This window comes from Culex quinquefasciatus, chromosome 1, assembly GCF_015732765.1.
Source record: "Culex quinquefasciatus strain JHB chromosome 1, VPISU_Cqui_1.0_pri_paternal, whole genome shotgun sequence".
Classification (NCBI taxonomy): Eukaryota; Metazoa; Arthropoda; class Insecta; order Diptera; family Culicidae; genus Culex; species Culex quinquefasciatus.
This window is the reverse complement of record NC_051861.1, coordinates 70,991,829-71,013,896: the sequence shown is the minus strand read 5'-3', so window position 1 is coordinate 71,013,896 and position 22,068 is coordinate 70,991,829. Positions and strand designations below refer to the sequence as shown.

The 22,068-nt window shown below is 39.3% G+C and overlaps 2 protein-coding genes and 1 long non-coding RNA gene across 11 annotated transcripts in view; 1 reads left to right on the top strand and 2 right to left on the bottom strand.

Moving 5' to 3' along the window:
* The window catches only part of LOC6034424 (cAMP-specific 3',5'-cyclic phosphodiesterase), a 104,514-nt gene extending 100,796 nt beyond the window's left edge, over positions 1 to 3,718 (bottom strand). For 2 of the 8 annotated variants that reach the window (XM_038249004.1, XM_038249061.1), the window contains exon 1: positions 3,069 to 3,221. The gene's annotated coding sequence lies outside the window, so the exon portion shown is untranslated. Of the gene's footprint in view, positions 1 to 2,651; positions 3,042 to 3,068; positions 3,222 to 3,589 lie in introns of those variants that run through there. The other 6 variants (XM_038249031.1, XM_038249038.1, XM_038249054.1 and 3 more) reach the window with 6 other exon arrangements.
* LOC119765369 lies at positions 1,883 to 20,701 on the top strand. 2 transcript variants are annotated; one of them, XR_005276670.1, is made up of 3 exons: positions 1,883 to 2,043; positions 20,377 to 20,471; positions 20,527 to 20,701. It is a non-coding gene; the product is annotated as an uncharacterized LOC119765369 (long non-coding RNA). The 2 variants fall into 2 exon arrangements; XR_005276677.1 differs by lacking the exon at positions 1,883 to 2,043 and adding an exon at positions 19,912 to 20,320.
* On the bottom strand, positions 9,449 to 21,946 carry LOC6034420 (vesicle-fusing ATPase 1). The gene is given in 10 exon segments (XM_038249073.1): positions 9,449 to 10,737; positions 10,803 to 10,964; positions 11,148 to 11,332; positions 11,392 to 11,682; positions 11,738 to 11,926; positions 11,982 to 12,892; positions 12,895 to 13,169; positions 21,313 to 21,401; positions 21,476 to 21,567; positions 21,692 to 21,946. Coding segments are annotated over 9 exon segments (2,244 nt in total). The 5' UTR covers positions 21,482 to 21,567; positions 21,692 to 21,946; the 3' UTR covers positions 9,449 to 10,601.
* Positions 21,947 to 22,068: the final 122 nt, after the last annotated feature.

The following is a 22,068-nucleotide window of genomic DNA, read 5'->3' as shown; positions in this document are numbered from 1 at the left end:
TTCATCATTGCTGATGGCAACTACGTCTTGACGAAAATAAGGTGCTAATGGAGTGTGCTGTTTAAAATTCAACGTTCGATAAAAGTATTCGAAGCAAATTTGCAACAGAAATGTTAAGAAGTTGTTAATTTTGAATCTTTAAGATTTTAATGGTTTTAATAGCAAAATAATGATGATATCAATAAGCCACTGACTTATTTCTTACGCATTATTTTACCAAAAATGCAACATATGACGGTGCCATATAAAAAAGAAATATTTTAATAATGCATTAACCAGTCATATCTGCTTCGACATAATGTCACTTTGTGATGTGAACACACGTCATAACGCCAAGCAGAGTATAGTGTAGGCTCGGCTATTTTTTACCAGACCCATGGTTAAACCAGCTTATTGCATGTGGAATCAACTATAACAGCGACTACCCTACAAGGGTGGACATGAAGACAGTGCGATTAACATTTATATTTGATTAATATGAAGGATAACTGGGCTAGCATGGTTCAGTACTGAGCGTAAAAAAGGATTTTGTGATTTTTTATGTTTCCCAATAAAAAAAAAGCTTTAAGTATAATCAAAATACAGTCCAAACTCGATTACCCGTAGCCTCAGACTTCATATAAACTTCGAATAATCGATGCTTTGAATTTATTAATTCGTATATTCTTGAGCGAGTCCGCGAGCAGCATATCCATCTCGCATCGACCTCACCAATCTGCCTGAAATTTTCAGGGATTGTTTGTACATATAAAACTAGCATCAGGCCAAAATATGAGCACTCTAGGTCAACGGGAAGTGTTCAACAACGTCAAAAATCTTTAAAAATCAACAATAAAATTTCAAAATTCAAAATGCATCTGCATCAGGGCTTAAAAACCCCAACAAAATGCGGGGTGAAGTATCCCAATTGGTTAAATCTAAAGCGAGTTATTGGCATTTTAGTGAAAAAATAGCACAATTTTCAAACTCAAATAAAAAAGTGTTCCATCCATATATCAACTCGATTCGACCTGGAGCTTGTAGGAGACATCTGGAACTATCATCTAATACTGATAAAGCTTTCGGTGAGGCAGTTTAACACATTAAAAACTTTTAGTGAATTTTTTGGTTGTAAATGTTTGATCGGAAGACCCTATAGATCCCATTTTCTAGTGATAATTTTATCATATTCGTGTTCCTGAGACAATTTCACAATAGAAACTTGCATAGAAAAGATTATGTTCATCCATTTACAACTTATAAAAAATTAAAGTATAGCTCGAGCCTAGGAAATGTACCGTCAACTGGGGTAAAACGGGGCATAGGGGGCTATTGGGACAGCTGTTTTTGTCTTGTTACTGCACAATATTAGGATATTTTTCATAAAGTTTAGATGGAATAAACACACAATAACAAAAATAAAGCATCGTTTTCCAAATTTTAATTTCAAATGCTAGGCACTAGTGTTTCTATTCAGACTGTTAACGGTACCTACACACATTTTTTTTTGTCTCATGAAAACGAGCATAATGCACATAATGCACAATACATATTTTTTTAGTTCAAGTAGGCAAGTGTGATACAAATATTTTTAAAATTTAATGTTAACCCCTCTCTCAAGGAGCAGAGAGTTTTTTTTAATAGAGCATCAACATTTTTATTGACGTGCGATCAAATGAAAACGAATAACAGTTTTCGTAAATCCTTAGATTTTTTGAAAGATAAGGATTGTATTGAAAACAACTGTACTGGTGTGTAATGCATACAAACTTTTTTTCATTGGAATTTCTTTTTTTAATCATATCATATCATTATTCTTTTTACATCATTTCAATATAAAAGCGACAGCGCCTAAATCAATGCTCTTCGCCCTCTCTTGTGAGTATCAAATTCCTACGTATTTAATCCAGAGAAGCGTGTTCTCATTTTACACCAATTCAACAGATAGCAGTTCTGATGAGGCGCCCTCGCCCCGTACTGAGCGGGGGAATCATAAAATCCGTGCAATCCCTGCCATCATCACACTATTGATCCACTGAGGAGATGCCACCCCTGCTGCTGATGGTAAGTTTCCAATTCGCCTGCTCGCGATCCGCAATCAATCGTAGTAGCAAACGACAACGACAAGCTCGATGACGATCCCGAACGGTGGGTGGGTTTGAAAGGGACGGAAGGGTAGGAGGAGGGGGGTGATATACTCGTTCAAGTTCAAATCAATCGAAGCAACCACCGACCGACGACCACCGCGCGTTATTGGTGTGCATTGCTCACAGCTGGCTGACAGGGGGGGTTGGGACTCTTAGTAGGCGATGTTGTGGCTGTGCTGCAGTAGCAAACAGCAGGGGGTGAGTGGGTATAACGTTTACGTTTTAATGGGGAATAAATAAGTGTGAAATATAGATCTCGCCGTATCGGTATCGGGTGAATCTGATTGATATACATTAGTGGTGTGCTGCATGGCTTGCTACGCTAGGTTAAGGTTGTTATTTTTTTTTGCAATTCTCTCTCCGCACATATTAATTTTCTCTGTTGCTTTTCGGGATTATCGTAGAATGTTGTGAAATGTGCTGCTGCTGCTCCACACACGACATGTGCGACACTAGGGTGCACTACTGGCTAGTATTTAACGCTGGTTTTCTGTACAAATAATAAGAGCTTAAAAACACACATACACTTCCATGTAAGATTTTCGCTTCCGTTTCACTGCACAACATAAGATGACCTTTTATCCACTCCGCTCCACACACAAACAGTAAATTGATCCAATTTTTTGCTGCAGCTCTCGTTTAGTGGGATAGTTGTGTGGTTCACTACCGATTTGCGTCACTAATTGAAGAATGGCTTTGAATTGAAACTAACCAAACGGTGCGGCACATGAGCTCGTGGGTTTTGCGTTATTCCATCGGGGAAAATCGAAGCAAGCGTAGCGTTGTAATGAGGAAAATATATTCTGCCCTTTGTGGCTCAGGAACGAGTCCGACCGACCGACCGACCGACCAAATCGATATCAGCACTTTTCCACAGACACAGAGAAAAAGCGAGCAAGAGAGAGAGGAGGATAAAAAAGCTCCCCCTCCTCCTCGTTATACCCTCGAATATCCGCGGTGGCTTGGAATACTAATCGCGCATCCTTCTTCTTTGTTACCCCGCTGATAACTGAGAGCAAACTCGACTTTGTAATGTTACTTGAAGAGAACGAAACACCACACACTCAGTTGGCCATGTTCTGCTGGTGCTGCTGCTGGCTAGCGTCAGACTGCTGCTGCTTTCTGTTGCTTCTCAACGCACACTTTGGTCTCGTCGGTTCATCCCTTGACAAACCGTGGTGTGCACACATACATGACACACATACACACACACACACAACCATGCGATCCGATTATTATTAGAACGTACTCCACGCGCGCTTCCACCAAATACCTTCACCACTTCTTCTATTTTCGAACTCACAAACTCAGTTCTCCAAGTCCGAAATGACGCTCCTCTCCGGAGGCCGTTCTTTGGAAAAAGTCAAACAAAAAAGACATCTATTTTCAACACGGTAATATCGCCAATATCGCCCCAAAACGAACGTGTGTCCCCCAAACCCAATAGCAGCACAAAAGCATACACGGACATGACCCGGAGACTCCGACACAGTACGGACACCCGACACGGCACCGACCGCTCTTATGCTCGCTCGTTTTGCTTGTGCGGGAAATTATCACCCCAAAATTTTCACTTTCCATGGAAGGTAGCAATGTTCCTGAAGGTACAACAAAAAACACCCCCCGCGAGCTTCTTTCCTTGCTTCTGAATGAAGAGAGCTGAGCACGCTCACTCTCTTCTTGAGAGCAGCAGCTTTCTCTTTCATGGAAAATACATGCTAAATGCATTAGCATGGTCCGAAATTTTATTTATCAGGGCAAAACAATTCCACTTTCAATTATTAGTCATTGGACATCGCTTCTGGGATCAAATCCAGTCCAACTGAAGTGAGAGGCAACCACGCTTACAACTGCAGCACCGATCCCGGCCGCCATATTGGATTTACACATTTTAAATCAGCGCAGTTCAGGGATCATACGCTCGTTAATTAAAAATATGTATGAGAACAAAAAAAAACTTTATTCGATTATTCGAAGTGAAATTTTTCCAAGGCCTTCAGATAATCGAGTCTGGACTGTATAACCCTCTTTTTTGTATTGCCTTACCTTGTCATCAGGATCAACTCGGATCTTCTTGTACCGTTCGACAAAATGTTAGGAAATCGAATCAAATCTGGCTCCGTTTGATTTAGAATATTATTCAAATCTTGATTCAGAATTCAATCAAAAAATGGTTTTCTTTGAGTTGTTTGTAGAAGCTTGATAAGGGAAACACCACTTGATCGTCGAAGCCTATGACCAGTAGTGCTGAAAGGATATTACGGTTCTGTTCAGCAACGGAGGGTCTCTCATGCTCATGCTCTTTGTGTTGTTTGAAGAAGCCTTTTACATATCGTGACTAATTTTTATTTCAATTTACTATTTCTTGACCCTGTTTTCAGAATCATCATTGAGATCATTGCTCCAAGAGTGCATGACACCATATACGACCTTAAATTGATTTGAATTAATTAAATAAGCCATTAGACTGTTAAATCTAATGGTCCATTTAATCATAGATGACTCAACCCTGCCATTGTACGGGTACCTCATCGGTTCGACTTTCCAACAAATATAAGATTTTTGAAGACATATTGTAGAAAAACTAAAATATTTTTAGTCTTACGTTCCTCATACGTTGAAAAGTGGAGTGGCCATTGCAAATATTTTTCAAAAAAATATATAAAAAACAATTTTCCACTTTTATACACTTATTAGATTGTACCGCGTTGGTTCGACAGAGTCAAATTAAAAAGTAACGAACTGTCATTTTTACACGGAACATACACTTACTATCAAGCCAATTTTTTGGTAGTGTGTGTGAGTAATTGATGCCAAACCTTCATGGTTTGAGTGTTCATTTAATTTAGTTTCTAACGTTTTGTTAATTTTGAAAAAATGCAGTGAATCAGCAACTAGACGATAAGATTTTGTTATTTTTAACTCAAGGTGCTGAAAAGTATCTCGTCAAACGTTTTCAGAAAAGTATCGAGATCTGAATTTCATAACGAATCTATCATTTTTGTCCATTTTTTATAGTGGTTCAATCGGAAACTGATCTGTGTGAAAATAATCCAAAACTTCAGCTAGCAACTAATTTGGATTGCCTAGATTGTGAGATCCTTCATCCTTCAAATCATTAATATCATTAATGTAATTTTCCTTCTTGGTCACCCCTATACCTAAGGTAATTCAAAAAGTCGGCTCAATATCATGCAAGAATGATTTTGGAAGGTCAATTTGAATAATTCCGTTAGATCGAAGTAACTACTCTTTCGCAAAACACGCGAATAAGCACGCCATTTTCCATTTTCTCTTTTTCTCGCCGCTCTTTTCAGCAACATAAACAGGTAGTGTGCAAGCCCACGCACACCACAGCAGGCGCTGATAACACTCAAATTTAAACCGAAGCCAGGAATTTTCTCTCCCACCTCTCCTTTTCCTTTCGTGCTGCGACCAACGCAAGGGAAAACTTGGTAGCGAGACTCCAAGGAAAAACATGTGTCACGGCCGTCTTCGATGTCACCTGTGAGATAGACGGTTTCCTCTCACACATTTGAAACTCTGTTTCGCTCTCTTCGCTCTGTTTTAACTTTCGCTGATTGAGAACGTGCAAAGCATATCAAAACGCTGAAAGTTTGCATGATTAGCAAAGAGAGCGAAAGCTGTGTCATCTGTTGTTGAGGAGGATCCGGTTTAGAGGAGAAGCATGGTTTCTCAGATCACCATCAGTCGCAGCGTTCAGAAAAAAAATTATATGTCGCAGGTACAATTCAAGTTACAATGCGGGCATGCATTTTCAGGGTCATGTTTTTTGAGTTTATGATTTGTGATTTGGAGTTAGAATCGGTTGATTTATGAAAAACTGCGTATCAGAATTGTTGTTAAAGTCGAAGTCGGTGGTGTTAAACAATGCTGTTAATCGTTGGATCAACGTCATCGCTGTCGTTGATCGTTGATTTAATCGTCAACGTCAACGGAGGCGATGAATTAAATGGCGTTGATTATCGATAATCAACAAGTTGATCAACGGCTTTCTTTTATAATTTTCTAGAGTTTTATGAGGAAAGAACGATTTTTTATAAAAGTATTGATTGGGAAACATTCTCAAATAGATGTGACATGGTTGTTCGGGGATCCGTGTGTACCAAGAGGACCGAAGTGACCGGATTTTAAACGTAATTTAAGCCCTAACTAATTGCTGGTCACTTTTTTTATGTAAATGACATCGAGAACGGATAATTGGGAACCGAGATATGGTCGGATTTTCACCGAAATTATTGTTCCAGTGGGTTTAGTAAGAGTCTCGCCAAAATTGTTTTTCCATGATACAATACTGAATTGACCACTTGACCCATGTTCCAGAACCCAGATTGAGATTGGCCAAGATGTCAAATTTAATGACAGTAATTTAACCACTTTCAACATGTTTTTTTTTTAATTAAAAATATCAATGTAAACTAATTGAATTATGAAATTGATGATTATGAATTATGAAGTTATGATTGCACGGAAGCTCATTCGAGCCTCAAATTTGGCCAGTCATTCTAAAATTTTGAGTACCGCTGTCCGCAGTCTTACGTCCTGCGCGCGCTATAAAAAACATCGAGCTTATGTAAAGGGGCCATGCATAAACCACGTGGACACCCTTGGAGGGAGGGTTGTAGTCAGCGATTGTCCACTTTCCATACTAAACAAATATTTTTTGTATCCCCCCACGAGGGGGGTGAGGGGGAAGGGGTCTGAGATTTCAAAAAAGTGTCCACGTGCTTTATGGATGCTTCCAAAGAAACGTTGTATTTCTTTAAAACACTTTACTAAAGGTTTTCGTACAAATAAATATCTCTTTTTAATGAAGAAAAATACGATATGTTATCCAGTCATTCAGATTTTTTCCTAAATTCAAAAAAGGCGGCGATTTTGATGGGAGATTTTGTTGCACAGTGGTCAAGATCGTACGATTAAGTGGACATTGGAAATTCCGGAAAATGGTGCAGTTTCAGAGCCGTTTTTGTCTTCAACAGTGTTGTTTCAAATTAGAAGGGACAACTTTTGGCTCGGTTGCACTATGGTACATTGGGTGACCAAGTTTCAAAAAAGTGACCTTCTCCAAATATTTTTTGGTATTTTTTTCTCGAAAGTAAACATTCTAACTAAGAAAAATCCAAATTTTCAAAGATCTAAGTTTGTTCATTACGGAGATACGCAAGCTGAAAGTCAAAAAATGTAGTAAAAAACTAGCGTTTTTCGTAAAACAAGGCTGATTGTTAAATTTTAACATAGCTCAGCCATTTTAAATATTTTATTATGACAATTATACATCGTTGGAAAGGGACCATCCATAAACCACCTGGACACTTAAGAGGAGGGGGTAATGCGATTGTCCACGATCCATACAAATTGATTTTTTACTTATGGACAATTGTCCACGCAGGGGGGGGGGGGGATTACAGATTCCCAAAAAAGTGTCCACGTGGTTTATGGATGGTCCCAAAGGTAATGAGATAAGCTTTGAAACTATTAATAGATAAAATGTCGTTTCCAAACCAAAAACTGAAGTTTTCATTGAATAACTGGAGCATTTTTTTTGACAAAACTTATACAAGTTATATGGCATGGAATCACAAAAAGAAACACACAGCAGTAAATAATAAATATTTGACTTAAAATGAATTTATTACGCTTGACAAAATTTTGTTGGAGGGGAGGAGGGAAGGGGGGGGGGGGTGAAAGAATGAGTGGGGAGGGGTTGTGTCCTTAAAGTGGAGTTGTATTAGCTTATTCCATAATACAATATATACGCAATTCTGTTGTACTTGCAACTGTATGAAAAGACTATTTATTCAACTACTGAAAAACATGAAAAGTCATAAAAATCGACGAATACCGTTTCAATACCATACAATTACCCAAATTTGTATAAAAAAACATTAAAAAAGCAAAAAAATAATTTGGCCGCCTGTTTGTATGGGGATGGCCCATATTGGGTTGGAAATTAAGGTGGTTCACAATTAGGGTGTTTCAAAAAAGTTAACTTTCCTAGAATATGTTTGGGATTATTTTTTTCTTCTCTAGAAATTCGTTGGGCGTGTCAGTCCTAGCAACTTAGTCGAATACATCACAATTTTTCTTGCAATCTACGCTTTCTACGACCACTTTATCAAAAGCATCAAGGCCTCAAAAATCAGTTTGTTTCACATGGCAATTCAGAGTTAAGTTTAAGTGTTATTCTAAGCACTCTTAGAACTTTTAAAAACCAAATATTATCATTATCGTAAAACTGATTTTTGACTTGATCGTCAAAAATTACAGTCAATTTATTGACAAAAGTATGCAAAAAGGTTCTGGGTTCGATTCCCATCTGCTGCAACCTTCCATCGGATGAGGAAGTAAAATGTCGGTCCCGGCCTTGGTTGTTAGGCCGTTAAGTCATTCCAGGTGTAGGAGTTCTCTCCATGCCATAAGTACAAACAACACACCAAACCAAGCCTACTCCGGTGGAATCGCTGGCGGCGGTTGGACTCGCAATCCAAAGGTCGTCAGTTCAAACATTGGGGTGGAAGGTTCCTTTTAGTAAAAAGAGGTTTGGGTGCGCCTTCGGACTCCTAGGTTCGAGCAGAAACTTGCAATAGAGACCACAAAAGACCCGGGGGTCGTTAATGTGGATGGTTTGATTTTTTGATGCAAAAAGTAAGGTCACTAGGAAGTGAATGGAAATGTTAGTTTGATATTTGAGTAATAGAGACCGCCCAATAGCTTGCATCTCTTTCAAAGTATCACGTAAGTGTTTGACAGGGTAAGTGAGACGGGTAAGAGGTTCATGCGTGGCAATGATGAAACCAGTCAGAATTGTGTATAGTTTCAAAATCTGCATATGCTATTAGATTCATCTGAAAACTTTCCAATTCGATCCATCAAGCTTTTTAGTGATGAAGGCCTAAGCCAATTCATTACTTAAACGATTATTTTTTAAATTCCAAAGGATTCCGAAAATTCACGGTGAATGAAAGTTTTCTATTCTCGAGAATCGCTACATTAAGGCAAAAGCTACATACATGCATACAAAATTGCAAAATAGCTCTGTTACAGTTTGAAGTCTCGGCTCACTCCAAGTGACGGGGTCCAGTCACCGTTGAATCAGCGGCGTTTAACTGTATTACCTTACAGTATGAGCGTCGCGACGCCTCACTTGTTTTGCAACATCAGCTGTTGCAAGCTGCTGTTGCGCGACTATTTTTTTGTCACAGCGAGATTTGTGACGTATCGTTAGGTTGCTTCATCAAACATCTTTTTTGTGGCTTGGCGAGGAGGAAATTCTCAGTAAATAAGTTCAGCAAAACAGGTTTCATTTCAATAACAGTTTATTCATTGATATAATATATTATGTCAGTAGTGTTAATTATTTGAATTTTAAACTTTGTGTTATTATGTCTAGCCGTTTTTCTTCTTTAATTGTAGCGTTATCGTAATTATCTATCCACTATGCATGCACACAATAATCACCTTGCCACTTTCCTTTTCCTTAAATGATTCCTAATAAACTCAGTATGTGAGCAACAAGCTTTCATGGAATGTACAACTGATTTGGCTAAAAATTTAAACTTTACGCACAATGCGCGTTTGCTGCATCTAGAGAAACTATCTATAATGATCGTGTCTCAACCAGGTTCATAACCGATCGACGTTATTGCGTGTTTTTGTATCTTCTTCTGTTAAACAAAACAAGTGCGTCAAATAGAATCAGGATGGGCGTCTGTGAAGAGAAGCAAAATGGGCGAGTTTCTACTCTCTATAACTAGCGAATTTGTTAAAATTACAATTGGTATTATTTTTTTTTATTTTCCAATCACGAAGGGTAACTCAGGTGCGATTGCGTGAGGTAGTTCACGCAGTCGCGTTTTGTTTGCTTTGTTTTCTACACGACAGTAAACTTACAATTAAATAACAAAAAGTTACGCGCACACAACACACATCTAGAAGATTAGGAACAAAGGCTCTCTGGAGTTTCGAGCTTTTGTTCGATGACGGTGTAGAACAAAACAAGAAAAATTTCATTCGCGCTCTGCACCGATCTCTGTTGTACGATGAACAAAACCAAAGAGATAGATGATGCCTTTTTTTCTGTGGCAGACTCTCTGTTTGTCTCTAGCTAAGACTATTGGAAAATGCAGCAACACTAATTTAGCGTAGAAGAAAATCTGTAAATATCAATATCCTCTTGGTGGCCTGTGGTGTAGTTGTAATTATTTGTTTCCTTTCTAAATTTTTGTTTTGATTTGTATATATAACAACATTAGCCTGTTTAATTGATAGCATTTTCGGCGCAACCGCTCTTTTTTTTCCTTCTTAAGATGAGTTGCTTAAAGAAACATCTTATTAGCATAATCTGACTGTGTAAGCCCAAGTCAGCTATATAGCAAAGAAGACGTTGTCCTTCTAAAATGTGTCGTTGAAAGAGATAATACTTAGATCCCATAGCTACCCTCCGGTTATAAGTTAGTGGATGGAAGTTCCAGCATCGAGCGCTCCTTCCTCCTCCAGTTTGGTGAGGAATTTGTTCACTCGCTGCTGCGGTTCGGTTTGCCGCGACAGGTCGATCAGGTCGAGCAGCTTCTTGATGCCGACAAAGACCCTGCAAGGAAGAATGACGGCCAAATTGACAACAACTCTTAAACTCAGTAATAGAAGCAAACATACTTGTGACCCTTCATGCGCTTGTAGATGGTGGACAGATCGGACTTGCTGAACACGTCCGATTCCTGCTCCAGCACCGAGAGAATGTGCTCCGGCTGGGACAGGTTCGGGACGTGCAGGACGGCCGTGAACGCCGACAGCATTTCCATGTCTTCCAGCACTTGTCTGTAGAATAGAAAAGAATGGAAGTGGAACTATAAAATGACAACTTTCGTGCGACGCATCCGCGGTAATTGTTGGTGCGATTGCCTTCACAGTTGGCACATTTGAGGCGCGCCTTCAACTGAAAACATTGCGCTGCGTTCATCGGGAACTCGGAGTAAAACACAAAAACCTTCTACAACCTACCTTCTACTGGTGGTGCACAGAATGAGCAGCTTCTTGCCACGCGGCGGTTGCTTCTTCAGCAGAACCAGCAGGGCCTGCAGCGTCAAGTTAGAGTACCGCGGCCCAATCGGACCGTAATCCAGCAGCCGCTCGATGTTGTCCACCAGAATACAGCTGAGCGTCGAACGGTACGCATCGTCAAAGTACTGCGTGAAAAAGTAAAAATTAGTCGGAGTTCGATCACGTGTCGACGAAGCGTTCCCACCTTCCGAATCTGCAGACACTTGGCATTCTCGGTGAAACCGACCATCTCGTCCGGCGTGCACACCTTGACGAACGGAAAGTCGGACATCTTGGCAAGCTGGGCGGCCAGCGCCGTCTTGCCCGAGTTGGGCGGTCCCTCCAGCAGGATCGACACCAGTCCGGAACTTTCGGAAGCGCGTGCCTGCTGGGTGTACAGGGCGCCATCCTCCAGCACGTGCGCCACCGGAAGACCCCAGTTGACGATACCGCGAATGAGGTAACTCTCAAGCGCTTCTTGCGCCGTACCAAAGGCCTGCAAAGTGGACAATAAGACGGAGTTCAATCGGGCAACGAGTATTCAAACTTACCGGTTTGATGTCGTTCTCGAGGGCGTGCAGGAAATCGGAACGGTTCACCAGCAGCTTTTCCATGGCTTCGGGGTCGACTTCAACCTTCGAGGCAGCCTTGATCAAGCGGTTCATGGCCGTAGACTGAGCGGCACGGACCAAACCTTCCAGTTCGGCACCGCTGAAGTTCTTCGTTAGCGTTGCCAGTTCCTGAAATAATTTCAAGATATTACAAAATTCCTCTTCAATTTCCAAGTCTACAAACCTTATTATCCACATCGGGATTAATCTTCTTAAACTCACGCATGCGCTTCGTGTGGATGTTCAAGATCTGGAAGCGACCCTTCTCATCAGGTAAACTGATTTCCATCTGCACCTCGAGTCGACCCGGACGCATCAAGGCCTCGTCAATCATGTCCCGTCTGTTGGTCATGCCGATAACGAGAATGTTGTTCAACTGCTCGACACCGTCAATCTTGGCCAGCAGCTGGTTCACCACCGTATCATGCACACCACTGTTGCCGCCGACGCTGCCTCGCGCCTTACAGATGGCATCGATTTCGTCAAAGATGATGATGTGCAGTCCGCTGTTGGGACCGAGCCGCTTCTCCTCCTCCTCGGCGTCGGCAAATAGACGACGAATGTTAGCTTCCGATTCGCCGACGTACTTGTCCAAAATCTGCGGACCGTTGACGATCTTCGGCTCACGGGCGTTCAACATATTACCAATCTGGCGAGCCATCAGGGTCTTACCAGTTCCGGGCGGGCCGTACAATAGAATACCCTTCACGTGCTTACAGCCCAGCTGTTCCACAATCTCCGGTGGAAAGACTCGCGAAGCGAATGCACGCCGGAAGATGGCGTTGAACTCGTTGTCCAAACCACCGATGCCCATTTTTCCAAAGTCCCAGTCCGGGTTGATGATCGACTGCCGCACCACCTTGCCCTTGGCCTTACCGACCAAATTCAGCGACGAATTCTCCGCCTTCTCAAACGTTACCGTCGTATTGCCCAGCAGCCGGCCAAATTGCGTCTTCCTCGGTTCGGCTTTGCCCTTGTCGCCTTGCATGCTGGCGCTGGCATCGATCGCCTCGAGCGACTTCACGCACAGCCCAAGCAACTTCTTATCCATGAAACTAAACACCAGCGGCTGACCAACGGTCAACGCCAGTCCGAAAATTGCAGAATAAAATCCTTTGCCATCTGGTCGCTATCGTACGGCTCCAGCGTGGTCGTCTTCTTCTGCAGAAAGTCCACCTCGATCGAAACGTTGGTCAAAACTTCCGAAGTACGCTCAAAGTTAAAAGGTTTCACAGATATGTCCTGATTAATTGACAGAGTTGCCCATTTGCGCTGCAGCAGCGAAAAGCCGATGCAGTAGTTCGGCACGTCGTGGCAGCGCTCCACCGAAAAGATGAAATGCGCCCCGGGTGCGGTCGATACGTCGATGTACCTGGAAGGGTTGGCCAAAAACAGTTAGCTTTAGTGCTGCTACTGTAAAACATTGTTATTATCTATTTGTAATCTGCACTGCCTAAAAATTACATAAATTGCTGGTACATTTCGCCGAAGGTCATTTCGTATAATGGACATTTTGCCGTATGTGTATGTATGTTAGGATGTAACAAAAATGACTTTTTGGCGGGCATTCAGGGGTTTGTTCCGGTGGGCATACTGAGCCTAAATCCCAAATATGAGCTTGATTGGGCGTAACAGGAGCTGGCACTCCGCCCTTCAATTTTAAATGGGATTTAACCCGTGAAAAAAGATTTTTTCCAAAATGTCACTTTTTGAGGCATTTTGGCCACCAATGCGTTTACCAAAAACATCACTGGCGTGTAGGCCAAATCCTTGCGCATCTTTTGGTTTATATAACATTGAAGTTTGGAGCATCCTGGAGCTCGGTACAGACCTTCAAAGTTTGGCATTTTTTTTCGAAAAATCGGCCCCGGCAAAAAAGATATGCGTCGCACCTCGCGACGCCCGAGACGCCATTTGATTTTGCTGGGACCGATTTTTCGAAAAAATGCCAAACTTTGAAGGTCTGTACCGAGCTCCAGGATGTTCCAAACTTCAATGTTATATATACCAAAAGATGCGCAAGGATCTGGCCTACACGTCAGTGATGTTTTTGGTAAACGCATTGGTGGCCAAAATGCCTCAAAAAGTGACATTCGCAATTCGCAATTTTCAGTGTAAGAACGGGCCTTGACCGATCTTATGCACTAGGTTCCCGACGAACACGCACTGCCCTTACACCTACATCTCACCCTTGCTCTGAGTCAGTACGAGCAGCACGCTAGAACACGCTTTGAGTGTTCGTGCCAGGCATGCACACCTTCTTTTCCGGTTACGCATTTTAACTCGGCCGGGGGTGGTACATTACGTAGGGTTTGATGTAAGTATAAGCGCCTAACCATTAGCGTGGTTCACGTTTCTATGAAAAAGACAAAAGTTGTTATTTTGTCTTGCATCAACCGGAATTTCGTTCATTTATGTCCCCAGAAGCACTCCTGAAAATTTGAGCCCATTTGGTAAGGTCTAGGAGCTCCAGTTTTAATTTGAAATTTATATGGGATTTTGATTTATTTTCCATGGAAACTATCTTTTTACATTGTATTAGGATTTTTTTATAAATCGATGAAATGACTTGATTCTTATAGTAGGAGATAGGTTTTGAACTGGGAACAACTTTGTAGAACATACCAACAAGCTAGGAAGTGACCCTTAAAGATACAGATACTTTTAGATGGTGGCTGGCCCCTTCAAAAGCCACCATCTAAAAGTATCTGTATCTTTAAAGGGTCACTTCCTAGCTTGTTGGTATGTTCTACAAAGTTGTTCCCCAGTTCTAAACCTATCTCCTGCTATAAGAATCAAGTCATTTCATCGATTTATAAAAAAAAATTCCTAATACAATGTAAAAAAAGATAGTTTCCCATGGAAAATAAATCAAAATCCCATATAAATTTCAAATTAAAACTGGAGCTCCTAGACCTTACCAAATGGGCTCAAATTTTCAGGAGTGCTTCTGGGGACATAAAAGAACGAAATTCCGGTTGATGCAAGACAAAATAACAACTTTTGTCTTTTTCATAGAAACGTGAACCACGCTACTAACCATCTATAGTGTGCCTATCAACTTTCGTTATAGCAAACACTGTTATATTTTTAGTTTGAATTCAAAAACTTATTGTTATTTTACTGTGTATTGTTTTCTCCTGAAATTTTTCCTAGTGTTGTGTCGTGCTTATGTTGCTATTTCTTTTGTCGCGGTGTTTTGTTACAATATTTTGGTCCTAAGCATTTTAAAAAGTTTTCAAAAGTACAATAGTAATATTTGTGTTAATCCTTTAATCATTCCATAAATTGAGTAAGGGCTCAAACCTCACTTGTTTGAAAAAAGGGTGAAGATTGAAAACAATTGACAGTAAAAGAGAATTTATTTTATAAAAATCAAGTATCAATAGTAAGAGAATGATGAGCGTATTTTGAAGAATAAAAATGAGAAGCTAGATGTATTAGATGTAAAATTAGACAATAGTTAATAAATAGAGATACAAAACAAGCTTAGATTATAGTAATGATAATTTATAGGACAGATAAAGAATTATTCAAATAAATAAATTCGCAATAAAATCAAAAAAGATTAGGCGAATGATAAATAGACTTGATATTACTAGTACATTAAGGAAAAGTATATTTTAAGGAAAAAAAAACAAAACAAAGTTTTTTACAGCAGTATCAATTGATAGAAAAGAGTGGATAAGCTTTGAGAGATAAGAGAATCAAAAGTTAGTAAAATTAAAATCAAATGTTGTATATTAAATAGAAGAATCAGTGAAGAATTGGGAATCAGAAGAGCAAAATAAAAATAGGAGATAGGTGGTAGCTGAGAATGAAGAGAAGAGAAACCCCGTTGTGCGATGTTTCAGGTACATCCACAGCAGTTGACTCAAAATACTGCGAATCAAAACAATACCGTCTACAGTCACAAATTACTTCCCTTTCCCACATTGTTGCGCCCCTTTCTTTTAGCCGTCTCGACTCTGACCCGCGGTGGTCAAAGGTTTACGATCCGTTTCCACAGGCCACCAGCTAGGTCATCATGAAAACCAAGCCAACGTGGAGGTAAGAAAATAGGACACTTGCAAGGAACCAGAGCTATACTGTTCTGATCAAGATAATTCGGATGATCTAACAGAACTACGGATGTAGTTAGTTACGCTCCTTCCAGGATGTTCCTTACGTGGACGTCAACCGAAGAGCACGCAACAAGGTCACTGCCATTGCATGCTCTTAGGTATCAATCCTTGGCCTGCAAAATGCCTCAAAAAGTGACATTTTGGAAAAAATCTTTTTTTACTGGTTAAATCCCATTTAAAATTGAAGGGCGGAGCGCCAGCTCCTGTTACGCCCAATCAAGCTCATATTTCGGATTTAGGCTCAGTATGCCCACCGGAACAAACCCCTAAATGCCCGCCAAAAAGTCATTTTTGTTACATCCTAATGTATGTGCTTCCAGTCCAATATCCTCATACTGACTGAGAATTTTTGGGAAGGTATGGTTTACACAGTTTAAAAATGTGTAAATTTGGAACGTGTAATTTTGGAAGGTTGAATATTGCCTCTTTTATGATGTAATTTTACCTCAATTTAGACTGAAAATGCGACATTACACCACAATAGTGGTAAAATCAAACATTTTCAACGGTAAAATTACACTTTTTTTCTGACCTTCTTTTCCAGATGTAATTTTACCATGATTTTTTTTTCTGTGTATATTAACGGTGCACATTAACCAAAGCTTTTGCACCAAGATTTATGTTACAGATATTTTAGTATTTTCAAAACTTCGGGAACTATCGATATAAATTTTCATTCATCCCCTAAAGTACTGTCAACAAAGCGATTTACAACAAAATTAGCGTTTTTTACAATCAGAGTGTTGCAGGATTGGATCCGTAAGTTTGACAATTTTGGAATAAGAAAACAACAACTTCCTTGGTTGCTGTGCACCCTTAAAGGCAGGGAAGATAGTGTGTCGTCACAAAATGGACCTTATCATGTTAGCATTAACCTTTAACATATTAACATTAAGTTAAAAAATAGTAACTGAATCATGGGTCACGGGAAAAAATTACTTTGCATTTGACTATAGTTTGTTTTAGGCTTGGCTTGGCTGAAAGGCTGAGCTCGACAACTAACGCTTGGAAGATGCTGGTAGCTCAAAAGAAAAGGGGTCAAATATAGCTTTACAAACAGCAGAACAATGAAGAGGTAGCAATTCTTTGGAACATTTCTTTACCCTCTCTGGCTTGCTTTCGCTGCCGCTGCTATTCCTTTACCGGTTTCTTTAGCTTTCTTACCATGTTCGCACACTTGTTATACCCAAAAGTTAACAGTTGTGTTGATTGTTTAAAAAATGAGGCATATTTTCTATAATTTTTTCAATCATCTTGGCTCTCATGGTGGATATTTTAGCACAAGATTATTCGATTTCTTTAATTTTTAGAACCAACACAATTGCATTTAAATTTAAAATATTCTCTAAAACTCGTAGTCGCTGTTGTGTTGGTTGCCCATCCATCGGTTCCAAATTTTAGGGGATTGTTTTGAGGCCCAAACTGCCCTGAAATTTTTCGACCGTTTTTTGTGTTTCTACGCATAATCGTCCCGCGAGTCCCTATTCACCCCATATGTCCCTGATCGCCCCAGTTATCAGTTTATCACTCTTATTTGTTATTCTCTTGCTTTACAAGAGGTAAACAAAACACAATGCTTTATAAAACTAATGATTCCGCGAAGGGACCATCCATAAACCACGTGGACACTTTAGGAGGGGGGTATGGCGATTGTCCACGATCCATGCAATAAAGATTTTTTTGTATGGACAATTGTCCACGAATGGGGGTTAACAGATTCCCAAAAAGTGTCCACGTGGTTTATGGATGGTCCCGAAGGAAAATACTTGGTTGGACAATTATGCGTAGAAGTACAACGATGGGACAAACAGACTTGGTGTTGTTTTCACTGACTTTACGAACTAAGTACTAGATTTTATGTGTTTTTCGAAAAACTAAACCTAAAAATGACAAAATGTCAGAATCGACCAAAAATGGCACCGAAAAAAATCATGCAATGACAAGCCAAGTGCCTTATAAGTGCCTCGTCGCTTTCCGCTATTAAATCAACAGTTTTGAGATATATCAACAATCGAGAGTTGCTTGCTCACTTTCATTTGAGCTATTTATTACTTTGGAACAGTCAAAAACACTTTATGAAAGCTGGAATACATGATCAAAGTGTTGATAGGCCGATAATAGAAATAGGCTGAAAAGGGTATAGTTCCCTACTTAGGGACCATCAATAAAACACGAGTACACTTTTTGGAAATCAAAACCAAAAAAGATTAAGAAACAACTGAAAAACAATTCTAGATTACTTTTTCAAAACAACCAATGCACCATTGGTTTCCTAATTGAATTAATAACATCTACAAGCTTCTAAAATAAACAAAACAAACAACAAAAACCAAACATAAAAAACAGCAAAACCAACAAACAACATAACAAACATAAGTTTATTTTTTTCCAAAATAAATTTGAACAATCAATAAGATAACTTAACAAATTTTGTTCGTGCTTGAACATTAACGCTGGCAAAACATAGTAAATATTTTTATTGAAGCTTATTCAAGCATAGTATTGATTTATTGTACAAACAATATGTATAGGAAATTATCCTTGGGGATGAGTAAGGACCTCGACGCCGTTAGCAATGTTGGCTTTAAAATAAAATTTCGTGATATCACTTCCCCCCGCCAACATTTTTGCCATGCGAAGCAGGCCTCGACGCTGTATCTAGGTTTAATTCCTAGCTAGGAGCCATTTGTGTCTTAAGAGGTGGTCCCAAGGCCGAGTAGGAGTTCATGAAGCAAATTAGTCGTCTCCCACCCCTTTTAAATTGAAAAATGAACTCTGAAACCAGCGCTTACTCACAACAGAAACAGAGGCCTCTTCTAGGCATTGTAGGATAGAACAGATTTTGAAATTTATTTAAAAAAAAATATTATTACGTAGTTATAATACACCCTTACCAAAAATCATGATTTTTTGAGTTCCAAATCCCACTTTTCATACGATTTTTTGAGTTCAGGTACTACAACCATAAAAATGGTTATATGGGTTGAACTGAAAAAATCGTATGAAAAGTGGGATTTGGAACTCAAAAAGTCATGATTTTTGGTAAGGGTGTACAAAGCATTTTGACATGTCAAAATTTCCATAGAGTCTCGGTGTAATGATATCGGACAAAATTCGTTAATCTGTTAAACTAATGGTTTTCGGATTATGGTTGTATCGACCATTGTTACGAATCGAGGATTTACTGGAGCCTTGACGATCAAATGTAGCCTAACATTTCAAAGGTCACATGGGTTTTGTGAACACACTCCTGGTCTCTTTCACTCATATGACAGTTTAGAGTGATAGAGATGCACTCTTGTTTGCAAGGCTTTATGCCCTAATGAAATGAAAGGCACGAAATAGTCGTCTTAATGACGTGTGTTCAACTTGTAAATTTACTTTTTTTTGCTACTTTGCTGAACTTTGCTCTCTTCGCTATCTATTTGCAAATATTTTTAAAGTTGTTTTTTGTTGAAATACTGGCCTCTTATTGTAATAAATATTTTTCAAAGTTCATGTCGCCCCCTCCCTCTACCCTTCAAATTCAATTTAGAATATTTGTAAAATTCCTATGTTCAGTACCGCGTGTTTTTTGAGAAAAAAATATCGTCAAATCTTTAATACTTTGAAAACTAATAATTGCAAAACAACTGGGTTGGTGTAAAATGCATTGTAAAACACTTTTTTAAATCAAATGTAAATACCATGGCTAATAATTTCAATTTTTAAACTTAATCACCTCGTTCCCCGACTTTGGTCGGGGGGAGGTTGTAGACGGCTGTGCTACTCTCCATACATTTTTTTTTGTATTGGAAGAGTGTTACAAAGGGGGTCTAAAAAATCCAAAATGTTAGTTACGTTATAAACAAACGCTGCCTTATTCATCTAGGCGACGTCAACGAACTATTCAAGAAAGATTTATCGGGAAAAGCCCTACAATTGATTGAAAATCGTTGTGGCTAAATTATACACTGTAATATAATATATAATATACAGTGAAGAGGAGACTGCCCTCACCCCATCTCAAATGGGATATCAAAGTTCTACACGCACAGAAATGTTGTGAGTTTGAATTTACAAACAGGTGTATTGAAACCTACTATCCTGTTTTATTGACTTAACAAACGTATTTTATCGGTTCAATAAACATATTTTAGCAAAAAAACCATGATGTTATTCCGTTTGACAATCTGGTTTAGCATTTGGAAGTTTCTTTTCATAAACGTGTAGACAAAATTTATAGTGTAACATCTCTTGAAATATTCTGCTTTCAAGATGGCGAAGCCAAAAATAAACATTAAAAAGATCGAGAATTCCTTGTACATATAATTATTAACCTTGCAGTCCGAGGTTATCGAAGCATATAATTTACAGAGTGGAATTGATTTTGGGTAAAATTTGAAAAAAAAAAACATCAGTAAGTATTAATTATTTTTGGGTAAACTTATTTGAGACATCACTTAACCTTTGCAGAAAACTTGTGATCTTTGAAGGCATTTCAAATCATCTATTGGCTGGAACATGATTTTTGGACTCTTTCTCTACAGATGGGTGGCCAGATCAACCAGGTAAGAAAAAGGGTTTTCTATTTTCCAAAACAAATAATACTAAATTTATTCACAGGGATTCTGAAGTTGGAAACAAAAGCAATGTTTCCCGCGGATGATCCGGAGCTGATAGCGGAATGTTCTATCGCTAGAGATCAGTGTAGCCTTGAGTGTAGCATCAAGCGGCGATAGCTACAATGCAACGAAATTTATATTTTGCACACAGAAGGTTTGACTAAAAATATAGAAAATATGCAAAATCTTGTTTTGATCGTTAAACGAAAGAAAACATCAAGGGGTTGGAGAAAATTAACACGATAAAATATTTTATTGGAACTACAATCTTGATTTTCAAACCAACATGGAACGTTTCTTACGTCAACAATCATGTTTGTCAATTTAATAATAATGATTATTAGGATTACAAACATCCTTCACTTTGACGACAACAATCTCGTTTGTCGAACCCGCAAACATGTTAGGTTGAATTTGGCAAACATGTTAGCCGGCCCTGAGATGACAAACATGTTTGTGGGCTACACCCAACATTTTGCCAGATTCACAATCGGATTTTTCTGCGTGATAGAACACAATGAAGTGGAAAAGACATGCTTGAACTGGTTTATGTTATTATTACCGTCATCAGGGGTAAGATTGGGTCATACAAAAATGCTGATGATGGTATTAGTTTATCACAACTTAATTCGTCATTTCGTCGCATCACCAGATATTATTTTAAAATTATATTTTATTTTTTTAACATCACCAGCAGCCTTCACTCTTAGGGTGTCATGTTTTTTCAATTAATTGTAATATTTCATAAGTATTTAAGAACCCAGCAAATTGACTAAGTTTTACTTACTTAATGTCCTCCGTAAAATCCGAGCTGTTAACGATAGCTCTGTTCTTGAGCGAAAGTTCGTCCGTGGGACACTTGGTGGCTTTCATCATCTGAAAATTATTACAAACATTTATTAGAAAATTTATTATTTGATATTAAACGTTCACAGAAAAGTTGAACTTACAGCCATCGTGATGGTTTACAGCTTAAAACGGCAGGTCAATGACAAAAATATACTTCGGAGAAAATTTTCTCCACAGGAACAAGTCCCTTTTCCTGAAATATTAGAGCAGAATGAAAAATCGATATTTTGTGGTGCGATTCAGGATTTCTGTGCAGGAGTTTCTCGCGATATTTCGCAGGTCTTTTTCTGGATGTAGTCACTCTTTATCTTACTCACCTCGATTTGGCTGAAATCGGCAACAACTTGCAGCACAATTTCGACCCAGTTGGCGACGGGTTGACTGTAACGAAACGGTACAATTTCGTGCAATATCTGACCGACAGCCAATTTCTGCTTCTTTTGGCCTGCCGAGGAAAATGGAAAATCAATGCGCACGTCTGAATTTTCACCTACGGTTTTTTTTGCTTGCCCTGTCAGCCCGAGAGATCACTGCACACAAAACACTTTCCTCCTGCAAAGGGAAAACTCAACAAGCAAAACTGTGCTGTGATGACAAAACAGAGACGACGTTGACAGTTTTGTGACGTGTGCACTGTTAAGCGGGAGAGTGCTCGATAATCTTTGCTAAATTCGAGCCAAACATTTCATTAGGG